Genomic DNA, 22,163 nt, shown 5'->3' with positions numbered 1-22,163 from the left:
TTGTAGCTGGAAATGTGATCCAGATTTCACATTGGTTTAGTATCCCATTTCAAAGTGGAAATATAATGAACTTTTCTAATCAACTTCCCGTATTACATCATAATGGATTTGTCAAGTTCTCTAAAACGATTTGAATATTTGGAGATGGTGTATCTAATAAAGATATTATTTCTAATTCGAATTACTTAATTATGACTAGTACATGAATTTGTCTTGTAAGAATTATGTAGAGTTGAATTAGTAATGAGTTCTTCTTCTCTTCCTCAATAAATGTGGCAATCCACTTTAACTTTTTAATTTCAAAATTTATTTATCAACCTTTAAGGCAATGTATATTTAAATATTATTTTTGTTACTTTGAAAATTTTTTATTGTATTTATATTGGAATTTGAATGGATTTTAACCTATAATAGTTTTTAAGATAATTATTAATCTTCTAACCATATATGGATAAATTTTGAGACTGAATTTAAATAAATAAATAACGTTGGGGCCGGAGGCAAGTAATCCAATCTGGGACTTAATGCATTCAGTTGGCGCCCGTAACCCATTTTATATCCTATCTTGAACCTCGTTATATCACACTCAGATTTTATATACACAATCGATAGATCTCAACGAGATATGACGATATTATAAAGGACAATATTGAAACTTCTCCAGATCAAAAGAAATTTCCTAAAGGAATTTATGTCGGACAGCGAAAATACCTAAAAATGGAGGTCCCCTTCACGGGGCACAGTAATTCACAATCCTCACTCAATGTAACGATTTCTTTGATTATTAAGCTATCGAGTGTTTTAATTCAATTCAAATTCATATATGTTATTCAAAATATGATTCAAAATCACTTATCGAACTTCAAAAATTGCCACACATTCAACATAGACTGCCTCAGACCTGAGAAGAGCGGACACGGACACTCAGCGGGCTTTTGTTTAAATAAAAATATGAATTGAATTTGAACTTTGTATGTGACTGATAATATATGTAGCTTCAACACCAAACTGTGAACCCATATTTTGTTATCATAATTTTTCTAGATTAGATTACATTAGATGTGTACACGTGCGCAGGTACACAAGTGTTCATATATTAGACTTCAACGGCCGCATCTTTTGTTACTAATATCAATCATTTTTCCACACGTTCCTCAAAAGGTTACTGACGGAAGCTATCGAACTTTTGCCCCTTTCTGTCAAATGGTAGTTACTGAGACTGTAAGGGAATCATGGTATTGACAATGCAATCTTATGATGAGGTGTATATTGGGTAGCTCCTGGTAACAGCCTACGGCTGAGATCTATAGATCTTAGTCTTTGCTCAGACTTTACTTACGTAAAACTTAGCTGACCCTTTAAATTATATAAGCACTAATTATAATCGAATTCGAGATTTTAAGAGTAGGAAAATTATATTATATATAACTTCATATAGAATACCAACACATCGTTTATAAATACTCTTAATTTTAGTTTGCAAGCACAACTTTAGTTTTCCAAATATCCAATGCTCTAAGTTAAGAAGTTACTTAAAAATGATATGTGTGTATCAGTCAGGTGCTACTCATTTAATTAATTACTTCTACTATTACCATCAAATATCTCCATACAACTCCATTGATAGCTTGCCACAATAATTATTTAATTTTATATATATATATATAATTATTTATTTACTTTATTATAAAAAATGTATATATTATAATAAAGTAAAAAAGGCTCTATCGTAAGTCCCACTACTCCACAGCTGAATATCTAAATGATCGGACAACCTGGGACTAGATTATGATTATTTTATAGCAATAACAATGACAATACAATATTGTGTATTTTATTAAAAAGAGCGCATAAAAAAGAATGCTAGGAGAGTTTCTTGCGCTGCTTCTTCTCTATCAGAGCGACAAAGACATCAAAAAGCATTCTAAAGGAATCAATTTTTAGAAAATAAGTGCCTTATATGCCTTCTTACTATGGATAATTAGTTTCTAATAGACGAAAGCGACACAATCAGTCTTATTCTTTTACTAAGATATATGACACGTACGGCTAATTAGCTCAATTATATCTTATCTTATTAGAGGTGGAGTGTGACACTAATTGATAGCTTTAATGCAATTCTTGATACAAACTAATTAACGTTTATATTTTACGCAACTTACACCATAAATATCATGAGCACAACAAATTAATTTAACACACAGCAGGACTTGACAATCGGATAAAATTTTCATACAATCTCATAAATATTGTCCCTAATTACTTACTGATTTAGATTTACGAATTAAATTATACGCTGCGGACATTTCGAATGGTGTAGCGTATTTAATAAGTCTTACTGGAATTAAATTTAGACGGAGTTACAATTGTTTACGAAATGTTTATGTTTAAGACAATAAATTGGTACTACTAGAGCGTACTAGAGACAAGCAGCTGGTATTAAGTTTCTGTACTATAAATGAAGCTGTAATGTGCAAGCATGTTGTGGTTTGCAAAGCGCAGTTGCTGGTGGACTTAACTTTTAATGAGACTTTTATGCCAAATAGTGGCAAGCGGATTTGCGATGCCAATATTTTGGGCTGAAGATTTTAAGAATGTTATTATTAATTTCTTATTACTTATTTATTCAGTTACCAAAAGATTTGTAAAACTTTAAGCATATTATGCCTGTGAATCAGTTATTACTGGTGTTGGTGGTATATGATTATTATTATGTTTTGAATAAAAACTGTCTGTTTATTTTCCGTTCACAACCATAGCGAGGCTATTTATTCATGCAATGTTTTAAACACAACTGTAACACTATTTTGTGAAATTCTTTCGGCAGTGTTCGCTTATGTGATTCCTTTGGGGTTCACTAAAGGCATTTATGATGATGAGCATCTATTATAAGTATTATTCGGTTTTTTTAGAGATTTAGAGGAATTCTGTCCCATTGAAGACATTGAAGAAAAAGTCAAAATTAGTGCTTTTGTCACTATAATTATAACTGGGCATAAGAGAGACAACAAAATGACGCTTGCGCGGTAGAGACATGTTCTGGATTTCGTACCTTGGTCAATCCATTATATTAATCCCCTTGACCAAAAATATTCAAATAGGAACTTTTCCGATAGGCCAAAAGAGAGCTCACTGCAAAGTCACCGAGATAACGGTGAAGCCGTCGATGGGGTTTATTTATAGTGGACATCCGCCAAACCTATCTGATTTGCATTTAGATAGCCCTGACCGAGCTGCGCGAGAGGTATATTTTACTTCATCAATAGTTATTAATAAACAAAGCCATTATAAAACCTCGTTTCGTCGCGTCGTGTAACAATTAGCGTTCAGCTCTCAATCTTTGGGGCGAGAAAACAGAAAGATTTGGAACACGAATTGGAATCAACATTTGACTGCAATTTGTGATAATATTTAACATCAGTCTACAAGTAACAGAGAGCAGAAAAATGTTTCATGCAAACCAAAAGGCAAATGTTAATGATAATGCTTTTTATTGTTCCTTTATTTAACTTTATTATGTTCCCAAAGACATTTCCACCATCATGAGAGTATTTGAGGGATTATTACTGACTGACTTACTTAACCATCCGGAGGGTATTTGAGAGATTATTAGTGAGTGACTTACTTAACCATGCGGAGAGTATTTGAGGGACTAATACTTACTCATCACCAGATCTCTAAAAGTATTTACGAAAAAACGAAACGATAATCATTTCTCTGCTATAGTTACACTTTTCGCGATGTAGTAACTAACTAAAAAATTTACAGAAATCCTATCTTAAATGTATTTTTCAACCACTCATGTGGTTACATGGTAACTGTTATTGTCACAACAATGTCTCTCGGGGCTAGATTGATATAAGAACCACCAAACCCCGGCCTAAAATGAACCCACAATATATAATTGCAGAGTCAGTGGGCTCTGTACATAACATGCAGCTTCTATTTTGTCTGTTTTATATATTGTTGAACACGTAACTCTTATTTATGAGCTATCAATAATTGATCTGTAAGGTAGACTCGAAAGCAGGCTAATCGTACCATGCTAATTCAGGCTGGTCGTAAATTATCAACCTCCGCAAATAGCAGGCGCCAATTGCACGTCTGTTTCAGTGTGTGTTAGTTCCAATATTAATTTGCTTAATTGTTTAAAATATTTAAAAATACCGTTCCTATATTAATTCTATATAATTTATATAATAATCGACTTTGATATCATTACCTGTCATAAAGCAGTTCCCATTTCTGTACTTATTTGCAAGTTAAATGCTAACATGCAAATTTTATCGTTGTGACAGACATGTTTATTGAACACACTTAACAAATTGTTATAATATTTATAAATATCTAACACATAAAGTTGCTAATAACATAGAGCAAGAACCTTCGTGAGCTTTCATCGTAGCTTATTTACGTAATATTACTATCAGAATTTAAAACAGTATTATTGATGCATTTATGTATGATACTTAGTATCAGGAGTGCATAAAAGGAAGAAGTTTTACGCTCCTAATTGCGAGACATCCGTTACCGTACACTGCAATATGTAAATAGGCGTCGAACGTAATTAAAAGCTTATCTCGCGTCCAGCCATCTTAACTCGCAGATACTTGCGTTGCAGATTACTCCATGAAATGATTGACGGCCTGTGTTAACATGGAACCGATAATGAAAACGTTCCTACAGGCTCCACAGATAATTCATATGTTATTCGAACTTGACAATTACTATTTACCACGGCATAATTGATCTAGTTCTCACAATTGTCGGCGCACTGACGAGTTTTTTGCAATTTTTGTCCGAAAGAATTTCGCGTAGCGCTAAGCGCCTCCAATTGTCAACATACCTACTAGACGTACTTGTTTGTAAATGAATATTTCTTGTAGTTCAATAAAATATCTTAATAGTCTTAATACTATTTGCGGAGTGCTCAAGTATTGTTTATTTATGTCGTGTAGTCAAAGCGAAGAGATAATCGTTTCGCACACTTTTAACTTGTATTTAGAAACGGTTTACCGGCATTTAGCGATATTGACGTAACGGTTCGCACATTCCAAAGCTATCGATTAGTCTCTAGGCTCGACTCTCGAGGAATAAATTGTCGAATGACTGCTTGTTGTAAATCTTTGAACTCGATGAACTAATTCGTGCCGGTGACAGTTTATCTAGAATTTGTGAAGCAAAACAAAGCGATATTACAAGCGAGTGCACTAAATCACATTTAGTGTTCCGCAAGCGGCGTTGGCGTTCGTCTGACCGTATTTAATAGATTCGCAATTTAATTATAATCGTTTTCATATACAATAATCGGGTATAAATCACGCGGTATCGATACCTGCCGGTCACAACCTGTTTCGTTCGTTCAGCACAATGCTCGCTACGATCGTCTTGTGATCGTCTGTATTGTGCTGTGCGCTGACGCGGACCACGTCGCAACTAATTTATATCTTCATGCTCATTTTGAGTAGCAACCGCACATATCATATTCCCAACATAACATCAAACTTTTTACAATCGTTATTCTAAAGAATTGCAAATTTGATTTTAAAACTTTTATATCCTTTTTATTAATGTGTCTGATATTATTTATAGGTGTTTATTTTTATGAGAGTATTATGATATTAATGCCCAGAAGCTTTTATAGTCATAAACTTTTATTATAACAAAAATTACTATCATTTTATTAAATATTCAAGCTGGTAAACAGATAGGGCTGGCGATGTGATGTATAGCATCACTTGTAAGCTACAGTGGAATGGTTGTAATTAATATGCTAATGTGTTTAAATATATTTAAGTGATTTCTTATTTCCGTAAGCATTAGACCACACGCCAAGTTAAAAATTAGAATATATTACGACAAAATAGTGCGTTTATTATGACAATCGTGGAAAATGTGAGTCGCTACGGGCGTTCCTATCATAAACTAAACCTAACTTTTGTAGCGTCTGTAACTCTGAGCTTTATATGACAGGGGTCACCCAGTGAGAGTGATGATGGTATGATAAACAGCAGAAATTTCACAAATAAAATTTGAAATAAAAAATATGAACCTTGATAAATCTTCTATGTCTTGTTCAACTTTGGTTTCATAATAGGGAGAAGGTACAAATAGATATATATATATACAAAATATTGTGATGAAAAGTTGAATAATATTTTATGTAAATATAGTGATGTTCATATGAAATGTCACGATAAAAAATCACTCTGTAAGAATGGGGATCACTTTTCAATTATTGACCAGTTTTACGGGGATATTATAATTTATAATTCTGTATATATATCTATTTGTACCTTCTCCCTATTACCCCATAAATAAAGCTAATCTACACACATCCATACAATCTAGGCATATCTATAAGCGATTATCAACGAAATATTTAAAAAATTTGTTAATGAGACTTCATAATTTTTATTGTTAACAGTACCGCTGATTTTAACATAGTTAAAGTTAGAGTGATAAAATACATTATAGTTAAAGTTAAACTTAAAAAGTGAAATATTATGTCAATATCGAATATTTATTTGAAACTTTTAACAGATCGCTATTTAGCTATTTAACATTAACAATGAATTTAAATGGCGAAGATTGGACGATTAACAGTTAAAGCCGTCATCTAACAATTGTCACATAGTGCGACAATTTTTTTGCTTAACAGGTACTTTAACATGTTTGTTATTGCTAAAGTTATTCGGTGCAACCCAGTCTTAAAGTCTTGCGCGCAATTGGTCGTAGTTCCTGAGAAAACGTTCCAAGCCTTGTACATCACATTTTATGGAATTCGTGTTTAAAGTTTAATAAATATTAGCGTATTCCATACATGTGGGTTGGGTTATTAAGTCATGATGTCATTTAAAAAGCGACAGTAAGACTGCCACTTTTTGTCAGTCCGTTAATATGAATCAGGTGACCAGTTTTGTGTTCTCAACTCAATCGACATGATTGTGGTTTGGAATGTTTTTCTGGAATTACCGTCCAACTGTAGATGCCGTTTAGAAATTTTAGGTGCAATCAAGAATCCTGAGCGTCACTGCATTGTAATGGACAAAATATCACTTATAATTAGGTGAAAGTCCGCCCATGGCATCTTTTTTTAAAACCTCTAAAAGTATAAAAACACTGATCAAAATAATCCAATATCATATTATTAATTACAACTTTTAATTTGTTGTTAACAATAACTATAACTCGTGGGATAACATTTTGAAACGTAAAGATATTGGTTACTTGCGATAAGTGATCGTCAGTTAGTTCAAGATATAAGCATATCGAATATCTCCCGCGGCTGCCACTTGTTTTTATCATGTTTGTATGAATGGCAGCTACAGATAATTTTAAAATCAACTGAGATAAACGCTGGCTAGTTTTTGTCTTGTTTTATTCCCGTAATTGCTGACACTACAAAAGAAGCTGCTTGTTTGAACACGTTTACACAATAATTTTATTCATATATATAGTTCGATAAATTATGTTAGTATAGAATGAGATATATTGTATCTTTCATTCAATTTAAAATACAGCATCCGTTTTGATATTCGTATTTCGTATGGTTATGAATTATTGAAGTCGTGAATTATATATACTTTTTATCACATCTATGAGAAGATAAGTAAGTGCAATTGTTATACGGAATTAATGAATTTAAACAGAAATAATTAAATATATTTATATTTTCAACAATTATCGAATTGCAAAGTAACAATTTTATTAAAAATTGTTTTATTAAAAACTAAAATACAGAAATAGATTCAAAAATTATATTATGTAGTTTTATTTATTTGTTTTTTCTAAAGAATGAAATTATCATGTTACAATATATATAATCTACCATTTTTGTACTTAATTCAAGGAGCTTACCTCAACTTATGACAAACGCCACAAGTTAGGATATCATCCCCACCATCTGGATGTGTGGCGGTCCTCCACAGTGAGGTTTTCAAGGAGCTTTCTTCCTCGTACTACGAAGCTGTGGAATGAGCTTCCTTGTGCGGTGTTTCCGGGACGATACGACATGGGTACTTTCAAAAAAAGTGCGTACACCTTCCTTAAAGGCCGGCAACGCTCTTGTGATTCCTCTGGTGTTGCAAGAGAATGTGGGCGGCGGTGATCACTTAACACCAGGTGACCCGTACGCTCGTTCGTCCTCCTTTTCCATAAAAAAAAAATTGTATTACATAGATATAAAATGTAAAAAAATGCCAAATATGAGCGGAAATCCTTGCCAATCCGTATTGACTTTGGATTTTTCTTATAGGTTAAGAGTTAATTAAAAATACTAGAATAATAATTTAGGTGGATAGCATAGGCTAATAGAAAATCGGACTATGGCTTTTTCAATTTTATTTAATCTGATTGTATAAAGTCCTGATATTCTCATCTATGATTCATATTGAATTCAATCTAAAGTTATTCAGTCAATCGTTACTTACATTCATTTGAAGTAAACATACAATTGAGTTTCTTACTGCGGCGGACAGATCCCGCATCACGAACTTGAAGTCCACAACACAAAGACCGATTCATCGTATCAAACGAATTTTAAAGTTTTCAATGCGAGCGCGTCATGTTAGCGACTCGTGTCAATCAACGGTCAACGGTTTTAGCAAAAAACTGTGAAAAGGAACAAACAGTTCCTTTATTCAATTAATGTCCACGTCAACTCTCACATTCTCAATACAGTTAGTTAAGAGTCACTTCTGCAGTGGGTTTATTAAATTGATTTATTAATACCATCAGTCCATTTCCTGCAGCCACTTTTTATGGCATTATATTTGATCAATGTTCAATAAAATTCTCGTTTTATTATCATTCAGTTTAAAATGTTTCCAATGTACTTATTTATTTATACTAGCTGAACCGACAGACGTTGTTTTATACATAATAAACAGTTTTTTATGAATTCATCAAGAATTATTTCCTAAAATATGCTCGCTGTTGTTGGAATGGAATTGTTTCACAGCAGAACTGTCAAACCGCGCGTCACTAAATTCTCTCATAGAAAATATGTCCATACAAAAAAAATGTTGGTAATAAAAATAATAATGGGTCCCAAATCGAAATAAAAGCTATCCTATCTCTCAAGTTGGATTAAACTGCACTCCATGAAGTAATCCACATTCAAATTCGTTCATTAGTTTAGGAGTCTATCGCGGACAAACAGCTAGACAAATAATTTATATATATTTATATATTACTGGCTGGTGACCGGTGCGTTTCACTTACCTACTCAAATTATTCTTGTAAAAGTTTGCACCCTACGGGCGACACAGACTAGGTTATTATCCACATAAATGTTACTAGCTTTTGCCCGCGTTGAATAGTTACTCTGGGCATTTTTTTCAATTTTTTATCATACTTTTCAAATAATACACAATACAAAATACTCTTTCCGCTCTACTATGATACAGCACCCTTGTCATTGTGTGGCTTTAATAGTATTTCCCTGTGAACTTTAATCTCCTATTTCATCCCGACGTAGGTCAAATTTTCAAAAATGCTTGAACAAATATTTATAAATTATTTCTTATCAAGTGCATAAATACAAACTTTCATGGTTTTACCTTCGATAATCACGGATTTTCAAACTGCCATCCCCTATTTCAACCCCTCCTTTTTTTGCAATATAAGGCAGACTATTTCCTTTTAAAGTTTTAAACAGAAAGCGTAACAAACAAACTTACATTCACATTTATAGTACTAGTAGGGATGTCGGCTAGTTAGGTTTTCGAAATGTCAATCTTGCATCACAATTAGCTACGGTGCTACTATTTAATAGCCGCTGTTCGATCACGTCTGCGTCCGTTCACATATTTCCAAGAAATGTTTCTTATTGGCGGTATGCAATGTTGCTAAGAAAACAGAGGTAATAATTTTAGCCTTACTTATACGGCCAAGAGCTCCGTAAATGAATCATCCCATATGCGTTCCTCGTCAAAGGACAAAAAGAGGTTTGTCGAAAATGTCTCGCGTTTATTCTTCTGGATGATACAGCTCACTGCTCAAGTGTGTACAGAGCTTATGCATGCGGAGACTGAAGAATGTATGTTTTGTAATGTTATAACAGCATGAGTCCATGCGACGACAATTCGGGACAATGAATTCTTTAATTGACGAAATGCAGCAATGTGGTATTCTGCTTTAAAGGAATCATTAGAGTTACTGCCGAATACTAAGTGGTAGATGTGACGGAGTACAATGACACATCGAGTGCATTACGAACAGAACTTAACGAACACTTAAGTAATGATATCTTAAGTTAATTACTGAGTAATTACTCGCCTATTTAGGAGATACTATTAAAGTTATACTTCTTTAGGCGCGTTATGAGAAAAAGATGAGAGTGAAATTTTAAGATGCGCGCGCATCACTGTAACACAAAATTACAAGGTGAAGTTGGTTCTTAAAATTTTCTGACGTTTGCGACATTCGTTATTTTTTTTTGGTTTCTTCGTCCATTATTAGGATAGGCAAAGGGTTCCAGCCCATACAGCCGTATTCGTTATTTAATAATTAATTGTCAAAGCCATCGTTGCAAGAATTTTACATTATTGTTCTTTCTACAAACTTAAAATAGCACGAGGAATAAATAATTTTAAGGATTTTTGCTTTGTTATAAAACTCGCCCAATCTTAAGTTAATATTTCTGTTACCGGAGACGAAGCCCTACACATAGATACATATATGATACAAGTCGTAGACCGCGCCTTACACTTTCCCTAAGTTTGCACCTGCCGGGTAATAGAGCTGAAGCTGCTAAGCAAGTTTTACAGCCGATCTCAAACTGTTGTTTGCTTTATACCTAATAGGTATTCTAAATTGCAATATTATGATTTTAGAAATGTACTCGTACACGAATGTAAGAACAATCACACCTATGTTTTAATTCATAATTTCTCAGAATGTTTTTTTTTTTATGAAAATAAGGGAGAGACGAGCAGGACGTTCAGCTGATGGTAATTGATACGCCCTACCCATTACAATGCAGTGCCGCTCAAGATGTTTCAAAAACCCAAAAATTCTGAGCGGCACTACAATTGCGCTCGTCACCTTGAGACATAAGATGTTAAGTCTCATTTGTCCAGTAATTTCACTAGCTACGGCGCACTTCTGACCGAAACACAGTAATGTTTACACATTACTGCTTCACGGCAGAAATAGGTGCCGTTGTGGTTCCCATAATCTAGCCCGTTTTCTGTGCAAAGGAGCCTCACACTGGTATGTCTGTCGGTGGCAGCTCTAAATCTTTCATCTAATGTACATTGATAAGAGATCGTCGGTTATAACGCGTGGTTTCATTGAATCGTGGCGTAATTAGTGGTTAGTTATAATTGGAGTATGTCTGGTTGCATTTTAATTATAAGGTCAATGAGGAGGCAACGACCTCTGAGGACGGAGGGCCGGCGCTCCGCTGCCAGCTCGCGGGAGGCTCGCAGGCGCACGCAACCCTACAAGACGTGCGTGTTCCATTGCGACACCTACACCAAATTTTTCCACATGCCCGAGCAGACGAGATAAGAGCGAACGACGCCGCCGTGTTATTTATTAACGAACCGAATGATCGATAGTTGGACGCGGACCGGACGCCGGCGGCCCTTTCGAAACACCGCGACCGCTCACGCCGTGTGTGACGGCTGGCCGCTTGTGTGCCTCGCAGTGACCTCACGGACATGATTCACGCTTCATTAAACTTTTATCTTTTATAAATCTTCACATAAGTAATGTTGAAACAGCTTACGCTAAAACTAAATGTAGGTTTATCATAAAATTAATAACAAGTATTTATTAATATTATAAGCCATAAGTTAAGAAACCTAGTAAAATATTAACTTAAAAAAAGAAGGAATGAAAGCTTAAATTAATCTTAGTAGTAATAACCAGTGGGAGGCTTCTTTGCACAGGATGCCGGCTAGATTATGGGTACCACAATGGCGCCTATTTCTGCCGTGAAGCAGTAATGTTTGGGCATTACTGTATTTCGGTCTGAAGGGCGCCGTACCTAGTCAAATTACTGGGCAAATGAGACTTAACATCTTATGTCTCAAGGTGACAAGCGCAATTGTAGTGCCGCTCAGAATTTTTGGGTCTTTCAAGAATCCTGAGCGGCATTGCATTGTTATGGGCAGGGCGTATCAATTGCCATCAGCTGAACGACCTGCTCGTCTCATCCCTTACTGTCATTAAAAAACAGTCTAACTTAAAGTATCAATGAAAAAATGAATGAAAATTCGTTATTGCACTAAAAACTTATATGACAATTAGAACGTAAGTTATTGTAGCACAATTATTGTATTATCGGATATTATCGTGACCCAACTAGACTCACCCTGATGTAGGACCTCCGAATCGTCCGAGACTAGTCGGTACCTACACCGATAAATCGTGAGTAAAACCGTATTAATAACTCACTAAGTCTTTATTTAATTAACGAACTATAAAAACAACAAAATGTAAAGTAAACAATGATATAATAAAACAGAGTTATATCTTAACACACTTATTTACAAGGAGGCCATGAGTGGCTGTGCTCAATAAATGGAAAGGATTTATCTAACGTGTCATGTGCGTGATGTACCGACGATCGAGCGAATCGAATGTTTTGTTTATATGTCGCGTCTCCTTCGACCCTTTGGCTGTCATCCGTTCCGCTCTTGCAATTGTCACGTCTTCGTGACAGCTGCAAACTTTCTAATCGTGCCATTCAATAGTCAAATTTAGACAAACACATCGAGTAGCTAAATTACGAAACCTCTTAAATGTCTCGAGCAATTGACGCTAAGGCAAGAGTAATCAATTAATAATGTATAGAGGCGCGAGTCGACACAGCTTTGTTAGATCGATTGCTCAAATTGTTTGTCCTGAATTCTTGTGATACTTTACCATTTGTGGCCGTAGGCGCAGCGCGGTAGAAAAACAGCTGTTATGTTTACGATCGCAAATAAACGTGTTAGAAGAAAACGATCGGAAATTCGAGGTTCAGGTGCACAAGGCAGGTTAGACCAGTCCCGATGGCCTCGCAAGGACTCCGACAAACCTGTTAGATTCGTCGTATTTTTACGTGTACACCTACCGGATTCTCTGACGCGGAGACCGACACAGTGGCAACCGGCAACCAGCCAGCCGACAACCGCGAGCGACTCTCAGAGACCTGCCCGTGAGTCACGCCGCGACTGACTCGAGCTGGCTCGGTACAACACTTGACTTTAGCAATACGTGACTTGTTTCAATACATATTGATTATCTTCGTTAAACTTGTTGAATTCAATCGAATCCGAAGTGAGACATTAATTTAATTGGTTTGATTTTCTAACGCCCAATAATATTTCATATTTAATACAAGTGCAATTTATTTCTCAGTATACTTACATTCTAGGTATTTTGGAATTTTCTCAAACTATTCTAGATTAAACGGAACTTTACCAAACTGTGAAGTACTGAGTAAATGTTGTATTTGTGTGATCACAATATGAAATAACCTTGTTAGCTGCATTGTTTTGATTAATTGATATCATGACCTGACGAGTTATTGAGCAACCATCAGGAACAGGAATCAGGTAGACCTACGATCCGGTCAAACTCGTCGAACGCGTGCTTCCAACATTTTTTGTTTATTTGTCTGCCTCGTGTACCGCTGGGCGTGACGTCAGCCGACCTAAACTGGTTGCCGGGGAACAGGGATTTGCCGCGTATCCTTCCGGTTCTGCGAGTAGTTTGAACCTGTTCTACTTTCTGGTTGAGCGGCGGCACCTGACCCTGTTCAGATGACGTAGTGCATTTATAATGCGAAACAAGTGAGCATTAAAATTAGATTCTCTTATAGATTGTTTCGACCTAAAGCCGCGTAACTCGTTTGCAGAACTGGACACTCGGATTGCTGACTCATCTGTAGTAGTACGCAACAATTAGTAAGTTGTATCGTCACTCGCGACGCTTGCAGATGCTCGGTTACCTCTAGAGGTCAGTATCCGTACCGAAATGGTCACACCTAATAACTGGTTCCTAACTGGTAGTCGGTCATTCGTAAAACTACAACCCGGTTTACGAGTATTTCACGTTATGTTCTTCATTGAAGCAGTAGATTCAATGAGAAGTGACCTTATGACCAACAACGCGAAAGCCTTTAGCAAAATAATATGGGCAGTGTCAAGGCAGCTTCATATTAAACACAAAATTATAATTAATTTTAAATATCGGCGTATTGTAAATGATAATTAACATTAATTTAAACACGAATGTGAATTAATCAGGGAGGGAGCTAAATGCGGATGCTTATTATAATGTGGTTAGTTATATTATTTGCAGGTTTATTATGATTTGTAGCTGTGCTTTTAAATCTATCTGACGAGACTCTCGTGCCAGAGTTTGGCGAGTCAACATCACCTAAGGATGCCTCGTGTAGAGGCGAAACACGTGACGAATTGTTTAAAGACGAGTATTGGCGGAATTAACGCTAAAGAAAGCTCAAAGCATTTGGATAATTATGAACTTCCGCAAAGTAACGCCTACTTCAATAAATTTTCTATTTGAAGTCATTTGGTAGACAGTTTTAGCTGTTAACTGCGTGTGTGTATGTGAAACTTATATCCACCGAAGAACTCATAAAAATAGAGTTTGTAATGTTTTCCTCCGACTTGGCATTTTAAGGCAGTTCCCCTTTAAGGGAGTTTGGATGATTGACCTCCTATTCCAATAAGAGAGCCTCATAATTTCATTCCTAATTTCCTCTTAATGCATATACGTCAGTCAGTGTGTAGGTTTGTATGACGGCACTCTAATTAATTATGGTGGACATATTTTGAGCTGCAATTTTTTCAAACAAAGTATACGAGAATATACAAATATCTATATCAAATCTTTTATTATTCTCCGTTTATTTATGTTTTTACTTTGAATAGATCTTCAACTTGAATGGATTTTTATGTTAACTCTTGTTTTATAAACTATACTTACAATTATTCAGTACTTATCTACACTTACGGCTAATATTATGGTTTGAGGGCTCATACTCGGCTAATTGTTTGTGAAATATGTCCACCTTGTCTTCTAACTTCACCATTATTTAATTTTTGAGCAAAATTATCTTCTAGGACAAGGTGAAAATTTATAGTTTGGTTAATTTAAAGTTGATTGTCATCAAGACCTTCTTAAAGTCCGTTTTTTTCGGAACCTAAGTACTTATACAAATGATTTAAGTTTTCTTTAGTGTTAATTCCGCCAATATTTGTTTTTAAAACAATTCGACAGTGTTTAAAACAATTCACACGAGACTCTCGTGCCAGTTTTTGGCGAGACAACACGTCCTGAGGATGCCACGTGTAGAGGCGAACCACGTGTCGAATTGTTTTAAAAACAAATATTGGCGGAATTAACACTAAAGAAAACTTAAATAATTTGTATAATTATGGATTTCCGCAAAGTAACGCCTAATTCAATATTTTTTTTTACCTAAGGACTTTTTGGGAAATGTATAGCGACTAGTAAGGGATCACGTCTATAAAATTAATAAAGATAGTTATAATTGACGCTCTTGTAGACAAACTATCTTGCGGTTAGGCATAGCTTGTACTATAGGTGCTAGGCAACGATATATTCAATACTAACTTTATTTACCGCGACGTCACGAAATGACAAAATGAAAGATCAGCGCTGATTTTCAAATATGCTGAGCAACGCCGTCCCACATTTTTTTTATTTATTGTTTCAATGTTTGTCTCATTTCCATAATAATCTTTGCTTTCCTTCTTTCTTCTTCTTTCAATACTATGTAGGTATTTATATTCCATATTCACCATACGATTACTTGCATTTACCGGAATCCAAGACCCTTAAGCCCGTAGAGATCAGGGCTATCTACTAGCCTATGAGGTATTAAATTGAGAAGTTATATAAATAATAATATTGTCAACAGGAGACGCAAAGAAATGATGGAAGTAAGTGGAGAGTCGTGGAGAGCGTACTACAGCACCACTCCGGAACATCCGCTGAGCGCCGCCACGTCGGCAGTTCTGGGCGTCGGAGATGACCAGCAACCGCAGGCCCTCGTCACGGAGTACTACAAGCTGCCTCCATTAGGACAGGACTCGCATCTTAACATGCACAAGGAAGTGTGGTCGTAAGTAGCCACGACGTACGGTCTACTAAAAGAAAAAGTTCGGCTAAATAACTGCTGCTAGAATATTAAAGAAGCACGGTCTATAACTTTTTTTTGGAAAAGGAGGACAAACGAGCGTATGGGTGGTTATCCCCGGGTGTTAAGTAATCACCGCCGCCCACATTCTCTTGCAACACCAGAGGAATCACAGGAGAGTTGCCGGCCTTGTAGGAAGTTGTACGGGCTTTTTTTGAATATCTTTACTAATATTTTGCAAACCAGTGGGGGAGGTTCCTTTGCACAGGATGCCGGCTAGATTATGGGTACCACAACAGCGCCTATTTCTGTCGTGAAGCAGTAATGTGTAAGCATTACTGTGTTTCGGTCTGAAGGGCGCCGTAGCTAGAGAAATTACTGGGCAAATGAGACTTAACATCTGATGTCTCAAGGTTACCAGCGCTGTTGTAGTGCCGCTCAGAATTTTTGGGGTTTTTCAAGAATCCTGAGCGGCTCTCCATTGTCATTACAATGGAGAGCCAAATTATACGCCCTGCCCATTGGCAGGGCGTATAATTTTTTTAACATATTTATTTAAAACGTTACAAATTTACATAAATATAACAGCAAACCAAAAATCACGAAGATTTGTTCGGATTGCTAACATGAGTTGAGTTCGTAATGATAATTAAAATGAAGATAAAAAAAGAATTAAGAACAGAAAAAACTTAAGTACATATACAAAGTTTACAAGCAAAGCATTATCACCAGGTGAACGACCTGCTCGTCTCTTCCCTTATTTCCAATAAAAAAAATCACATGGCAATATTTGACACAAATATCTATTCTAACAGTAATCAAGTTAATTTTAAATGGCTAGAAGAATAAAACAAACTTTTTATTATTAGAAATATGAAACCCAGAAATTATTACTTCTATTTTCGTTGTAAATTAAATCTCACCCATGATTTTGAATATTCAAAATGATATATAGTCGATATTACCACATAGTTTACGACATCATTCAATAAAAATACTTGATTAAAGCGATTATAATACAGAATTAAGCAGTTGGATATCGAAGCAAAATCAAATAGCAAGACTTCTCGTATTACGGAGAACCAATCGGTGATTCTCACGACACTACATCATCGAACGTTCGTGTATCGACGCAATTATCATTATAATTGAAGAATTTCGTGGCGCCGTGAATACGGTATGAAACTGCGTAAAATTTATATGTAAACTATGGTAATACTCACCTTTTGTACAGGTAAGTGTTGAACAGTTTTTGTGCATTCAGTGCTCTAGTTGGGGAGATCGCGTCGAACGAATGAACTCTCACGACTCACTGCTCATAGACACAGGCCGCGTGGCTCCTGCCCCAAGCAAAGGTGTAAGAATAACAAATAATAAAAATGCTAATGTTCCACTCAATAAATCATGGGTGCTCATTTGAATACCTTTGGAGGATTAACGAAATAACTGTTTGCAACTGCGAACAGTTTCGGCTCCCTAAATTCGCGTATATATCATATTGGAATTTACATATTTTTGCACTAAACTGATTTTGCTTCAATGCATACCTATGTTTTGACACATTTATTTAGTTATAAGATTATTGGCATTTATTACTTAGCGATTGATTGAAATAAAAATATATGTAGCTGTTAATCCGTAAGATACAACTTAAATCATGTAATATAAATGTATATAAAAACATTAAGTGTCAGACGATATTTTAATCAAACTATAAATAATAAAACACACTAAATCACGATAGTAAATCAAAATTCAAAAGCAAAGTGTTATAAAATTCGTGGATAACATGTTGAAGGTTAAGTTGATAATACATTCAGCGGTATTCCCATAGAAACGCGACCCCGATCAAATTATCCTCGCTCTTTGAAAGAGGTTGTTAACAGCATCCGTGAATGCGACACAAAAATGAGCAAACGCCGTGACAAGAGTTGTATACAGGAGTGCATAATGTTAGCTCCACAATACTAAATGTTATTCTTTTATCAGCCATTCTTATGAACTATAAACACAGAATCGTAAACTTAAACTAGTTTTGGCGTTCAATTCACAGAAATGTTAAATAGGTACATACACTGTTATAATTATTACAAAACGTTTGCTTTTAATCATATTTCGGGGTTAACTTTTACCAGTAATACATGAACATTTTGATATTCAAGTGAATTTTGTTGAAATATTGTTTTTTATTTACAAACTAACTGACCTGACACACGTTGCTCCGTACATAATAAATAAATTACTGTTTATTATGAATTTGTCAATAATATTTCATAATAATTATTACTTAATATATGCTTCCTGTTGTTATAATGAAATTGTTTCACAGCAGAGCTGTCAAATCATGTGCGTCAATAAATTCTCTCATAGAAAATATGTCCATACAAAACCAATATTGGCAATAAAAATAATTACGGGTCCGAAATCGAAATAGAAGCTATTCTATCTCTCAAGATGGACTAAACTGCACTCCATGAAGTAATCCCTATTAAAATCCGTTCATTAGTTTAGGAGATCACTGGAAACAAACATTGGATTTATATATATTAAGATAATATAATAGAAACAATGACTGTCTAAATTCTTAAGAGTGTTGCAACAGTGCAATGCATATGAATGCGTTATTGTTTAATATGCCGCGTCACCGCCGTTACTAGATACGGGAGTGCATAGATACAAATAAGAATAGCGACAAGAGACGGATGTGGGCTGGTGGCTGGAAGCGGATCACATTGACAAGGACGCGAGACGAACGCCCAGGACTCGAGTGAACTCATTGTCAGCGTGGTGCGGCCCACGCGCCTCCACGCGCTCTTCTCATTCATACATTTAAAATTATTACGAATAAACTTTAAGCGATCGCCCGCACCCATGACTTAACGCCACTCACTCGCCGCGCGGCTGTACTTTGTATGCTAATCCACTATGTTACTGCAAGAGAGTACGTCGTCTCATTGGACGCCCGTTGTTGTCTGTTCGTAATAACTATTTGAATTGAATGTGTACGACATAACGACACATACGATGCACGCTCTGTCTGTTAACATCGTTTGTTACCGTTCGGTAGGCGGGGACGTTGCGTAAGATTTTTGCATGGAGCTCTATCTAAAATCTATGTATATCTACTTGCAATGATCGAAAAATCTTGTTCGTTAAATTATTTCGTCGTCAACAATAAATTCATAGTTTAAGAAATATGTAGCATGTACGTAACATAGAAATACATTGGTCAGAATATGTTTAATATGTAGATGCGAAGATTTCACTTCAAAAAATTCGTCATTGTAAAAATTATTAACTACACTCGTGTACTAAACTTAATGAACACAAAAAATGATTGTGCTTTGCAAACGGTATCGCAATACCGCAGTTGCTATAGAAATCGTCAGGAGCTGGAACCGTGTGACCCATTTAGCTCTGAAACCGGTTTCCTCTTGAGGATATCAGTATTGTTTGAGACTTAACTACTGTCATAGCGTACAAATCCCATAGAAACACCCCTCGTTGATGTAATGTGTAAAAAGATAGCAAAGAACTCACGTCCTCGACGCAGTTGTGGTCATTGCGTAACAAAATGGAAGCTCCGGATTGACCTATTGTTGACCGTTCTTTATTCAAATATCTTGACCATTTTTTTTTCATAAAAACCATAATCAAAGGAGGTAACGTTGAGCAATTGTTGCCAACGGGTACGTACAAAAAGCAGCTGTAATTGTTATTAATAATATTAGGTATATTATTATTAAGAAATATGTTTTTTATATTGCTATCTACAGTTTTGGTATTTTAATGTTTCCGTCTCAAATTGAAAGTATGATTTAATAATAATATCAGCTTATATATCCGACAGAGTTAAGATATTATTTGAATTGGTTTTATAATCTACTAGCGATCTTGCCCAAAAAACCGATAAAATGTTCATTCGATCGCTACCAAATTTACGTTCACGCTGAGAAAGTCTGAAGGTTGCCTGAATTAATATTTTTATGGTAGGTTAGAAACTTTATGCTCACATAAATGAATAAACTTGCGCTGCTTCTTCTCTCTCAGAGCGCCATTTGTTTCCGATGCGGTAGTAGTATCTAGTAGTTATTAGAAATGACATCAAAAAGAATTCTAAAGGAATCAATTTTGAGAAAATAAATGCCTTTTATGCCTTTTTATGCCTTTTAAACTTTGTCTCAGCTAAAAAGCTTTTAAGATAACCTAACCTCATACCTCTATCACCTACTTTTCGATCTATAGATTGAAATATTATCAAACTTTGAAGTCTAATAATGACTTTGACAAATGACGGAATCGTTTTCAATTAAAGTTTGGGTAATGTATTAGTTCCGTGAGAAAAGTGGCAATAAACCTACATTTGATCGAATGATATATTCAAATAGAATGGAATTACGTTGCGAGCATCCGCTGTAAGCGCCTTTTTCTCTCACTAGTCTCGACAGATTTTTATCTGTGCGTCAAACGGTGTATAAACTGTCGTCACCTTTGATTTGAATCTCGATAACGATACGCAATTGTAACTGTTTATTTTTGATTTGAATCATAACTACTGGAGGTTAGATTTAAAACATATAATCTATAAATAAAAAATAGATACACTGTGTACTAAGTAAACCAGATTTTCTGAAAATCTGGTCTTCTTAGCTTTAACACTAGTAGGTATTCTTATAAAATACTAACTGACCCCTCAGACACGCGCTGTTCTGTCAATAAAAAAAGTAATGTACCTACGGGAATAATGTAGTCTAAAGCCATTGAATATTAATGATTTTATTATAATAACTAATATATAAAATTCTCGTGTCATGGTGTTCTCCTCCGAAACGGCTTTACCGATTCTCATGAAATTTTGAGTGCATATTGGGTAGGTCTGAGAATCGGACAACATCTATTTTTCATCCCCCTGAATGTTAAGGGTGGTTCACACGTTTTTTTTTTAATTTTTTTGATAATTTTTTAAAAATTTTCACCCATCTACGATCAACAGTTACTTTTGTATCGCGATTTTAACATCGGCAATACAACGTTTGCTGGGTCAGCTAGTGTAATAATGATAAGGATTAATATCGTATTTGTGTAAACAGCTTTTGCATTGACAATTTTTTAAGTATTAAAATGGATATATTATGTATCCTTAAGAGATAGAGATATGTCATTGTGGACTTTTCTGTAGACCTATATAAGATACACATTTCTACCATACATTATTTTCTTATTTTTCAAAGGGTTTAGACAGGGTTTTCGTTGAAGTTAGTAGTTTTCTAGTTTATCGCGAACAGAGGTACTGACAGACGCAGCGGAGGACTTTGTCTTATAATATACGTAGTGATTTATCTTTAGAAAAGTAAAATATAATAATAATAATATTGACACACTTTTACACAAATTATCTTGCACCAAACTAGGCATAGCCTGTACAATGGGTGTACAAGACAACGATATATTTAATACGATATACTTACTTAAACTTATAAATACTTATAAACATCCATGACTGGGAAACAAACATCCATATTCATCATATAAATGATTGGACCTACCGGGATTCGAAACCGGGACTCTAGCTTAGCAGTCAGGCTCACTAACCATTCGGCTATATGGGTCGTCGAACATATTATTATAAGGTGGCTGAGATGAAATTTACTATATCAAAACTTAGTAGAATCTTCTCTAAAATATAAAATTAACTGTTATAAATATAAAATAGAGATAAGACAATTTGGATAACGTTTTTATTTGGCAGGGGTGATCGATCCCCTACGCTCTGCAATATTAACATTTCATTATGCAAGTTTCATCATGTGTGAAAGGGTGTTAAGTAAACATTGCAAATAATTATAAAGTTGATCGTATCGGCAGCACAATATGAGAAGGAAAGGTACGGGATCTGTATTCATAGAACATTTGAGATTAGCATTCGTAAAGTAGATCGACATAAGAATGTACTTCCATACATTTGAATATATACAGTGTCATGGTAATGCGGTGCAACATGACACTGATATCAGATTATAGTTTGAGAACTGTCTAC

At 35.2% G+C, this 22,163-nt stretch overlaps 1 protein-coding gene across 1 annotated transcript in view; it reads left to right on the top strand.

The window, feature by feature from the left end:
• Window positions 1-22,163, top strand: part of LOC126966385 (protein grainyhead) — a 95,285-nt gene that overhangs the window by 20,342 nt on the left and 52,780 nt on the right. Inside the window, exon 2 of the mRNA XM_050810378.1 lies at window positions 15,908-16,111. Within this exon, the coding sequence (XP_050666335.1) occupies window positions 15,921-16,111 (191 nt within the window). The 5' untranslated portion in view covers window positions 15,908-15,920. The remainder of the gene's footprint in view (window positions 1-15,907; window positions 16,112-22,163) is intronic.

The sequence above is a fragment of the Leptidea sinapis genome, chromosome 10 (genome assembly GCF_905404315.1).
Source record: "Leptidea sinapis chromosome 10, ilLepSina1.1, whole genome shotgun sequence".
Classification (NCBI taxonomy): domain Eukaryota; kingdom Metazoa; phylum Arthropoda; class Insecta; order Lepidoptera; family Pieridae; genus Leptidea; species Leptidea sinapis.
This window is presented reverse-complemented; position numbering and strand designations above follow the sequence as displayed.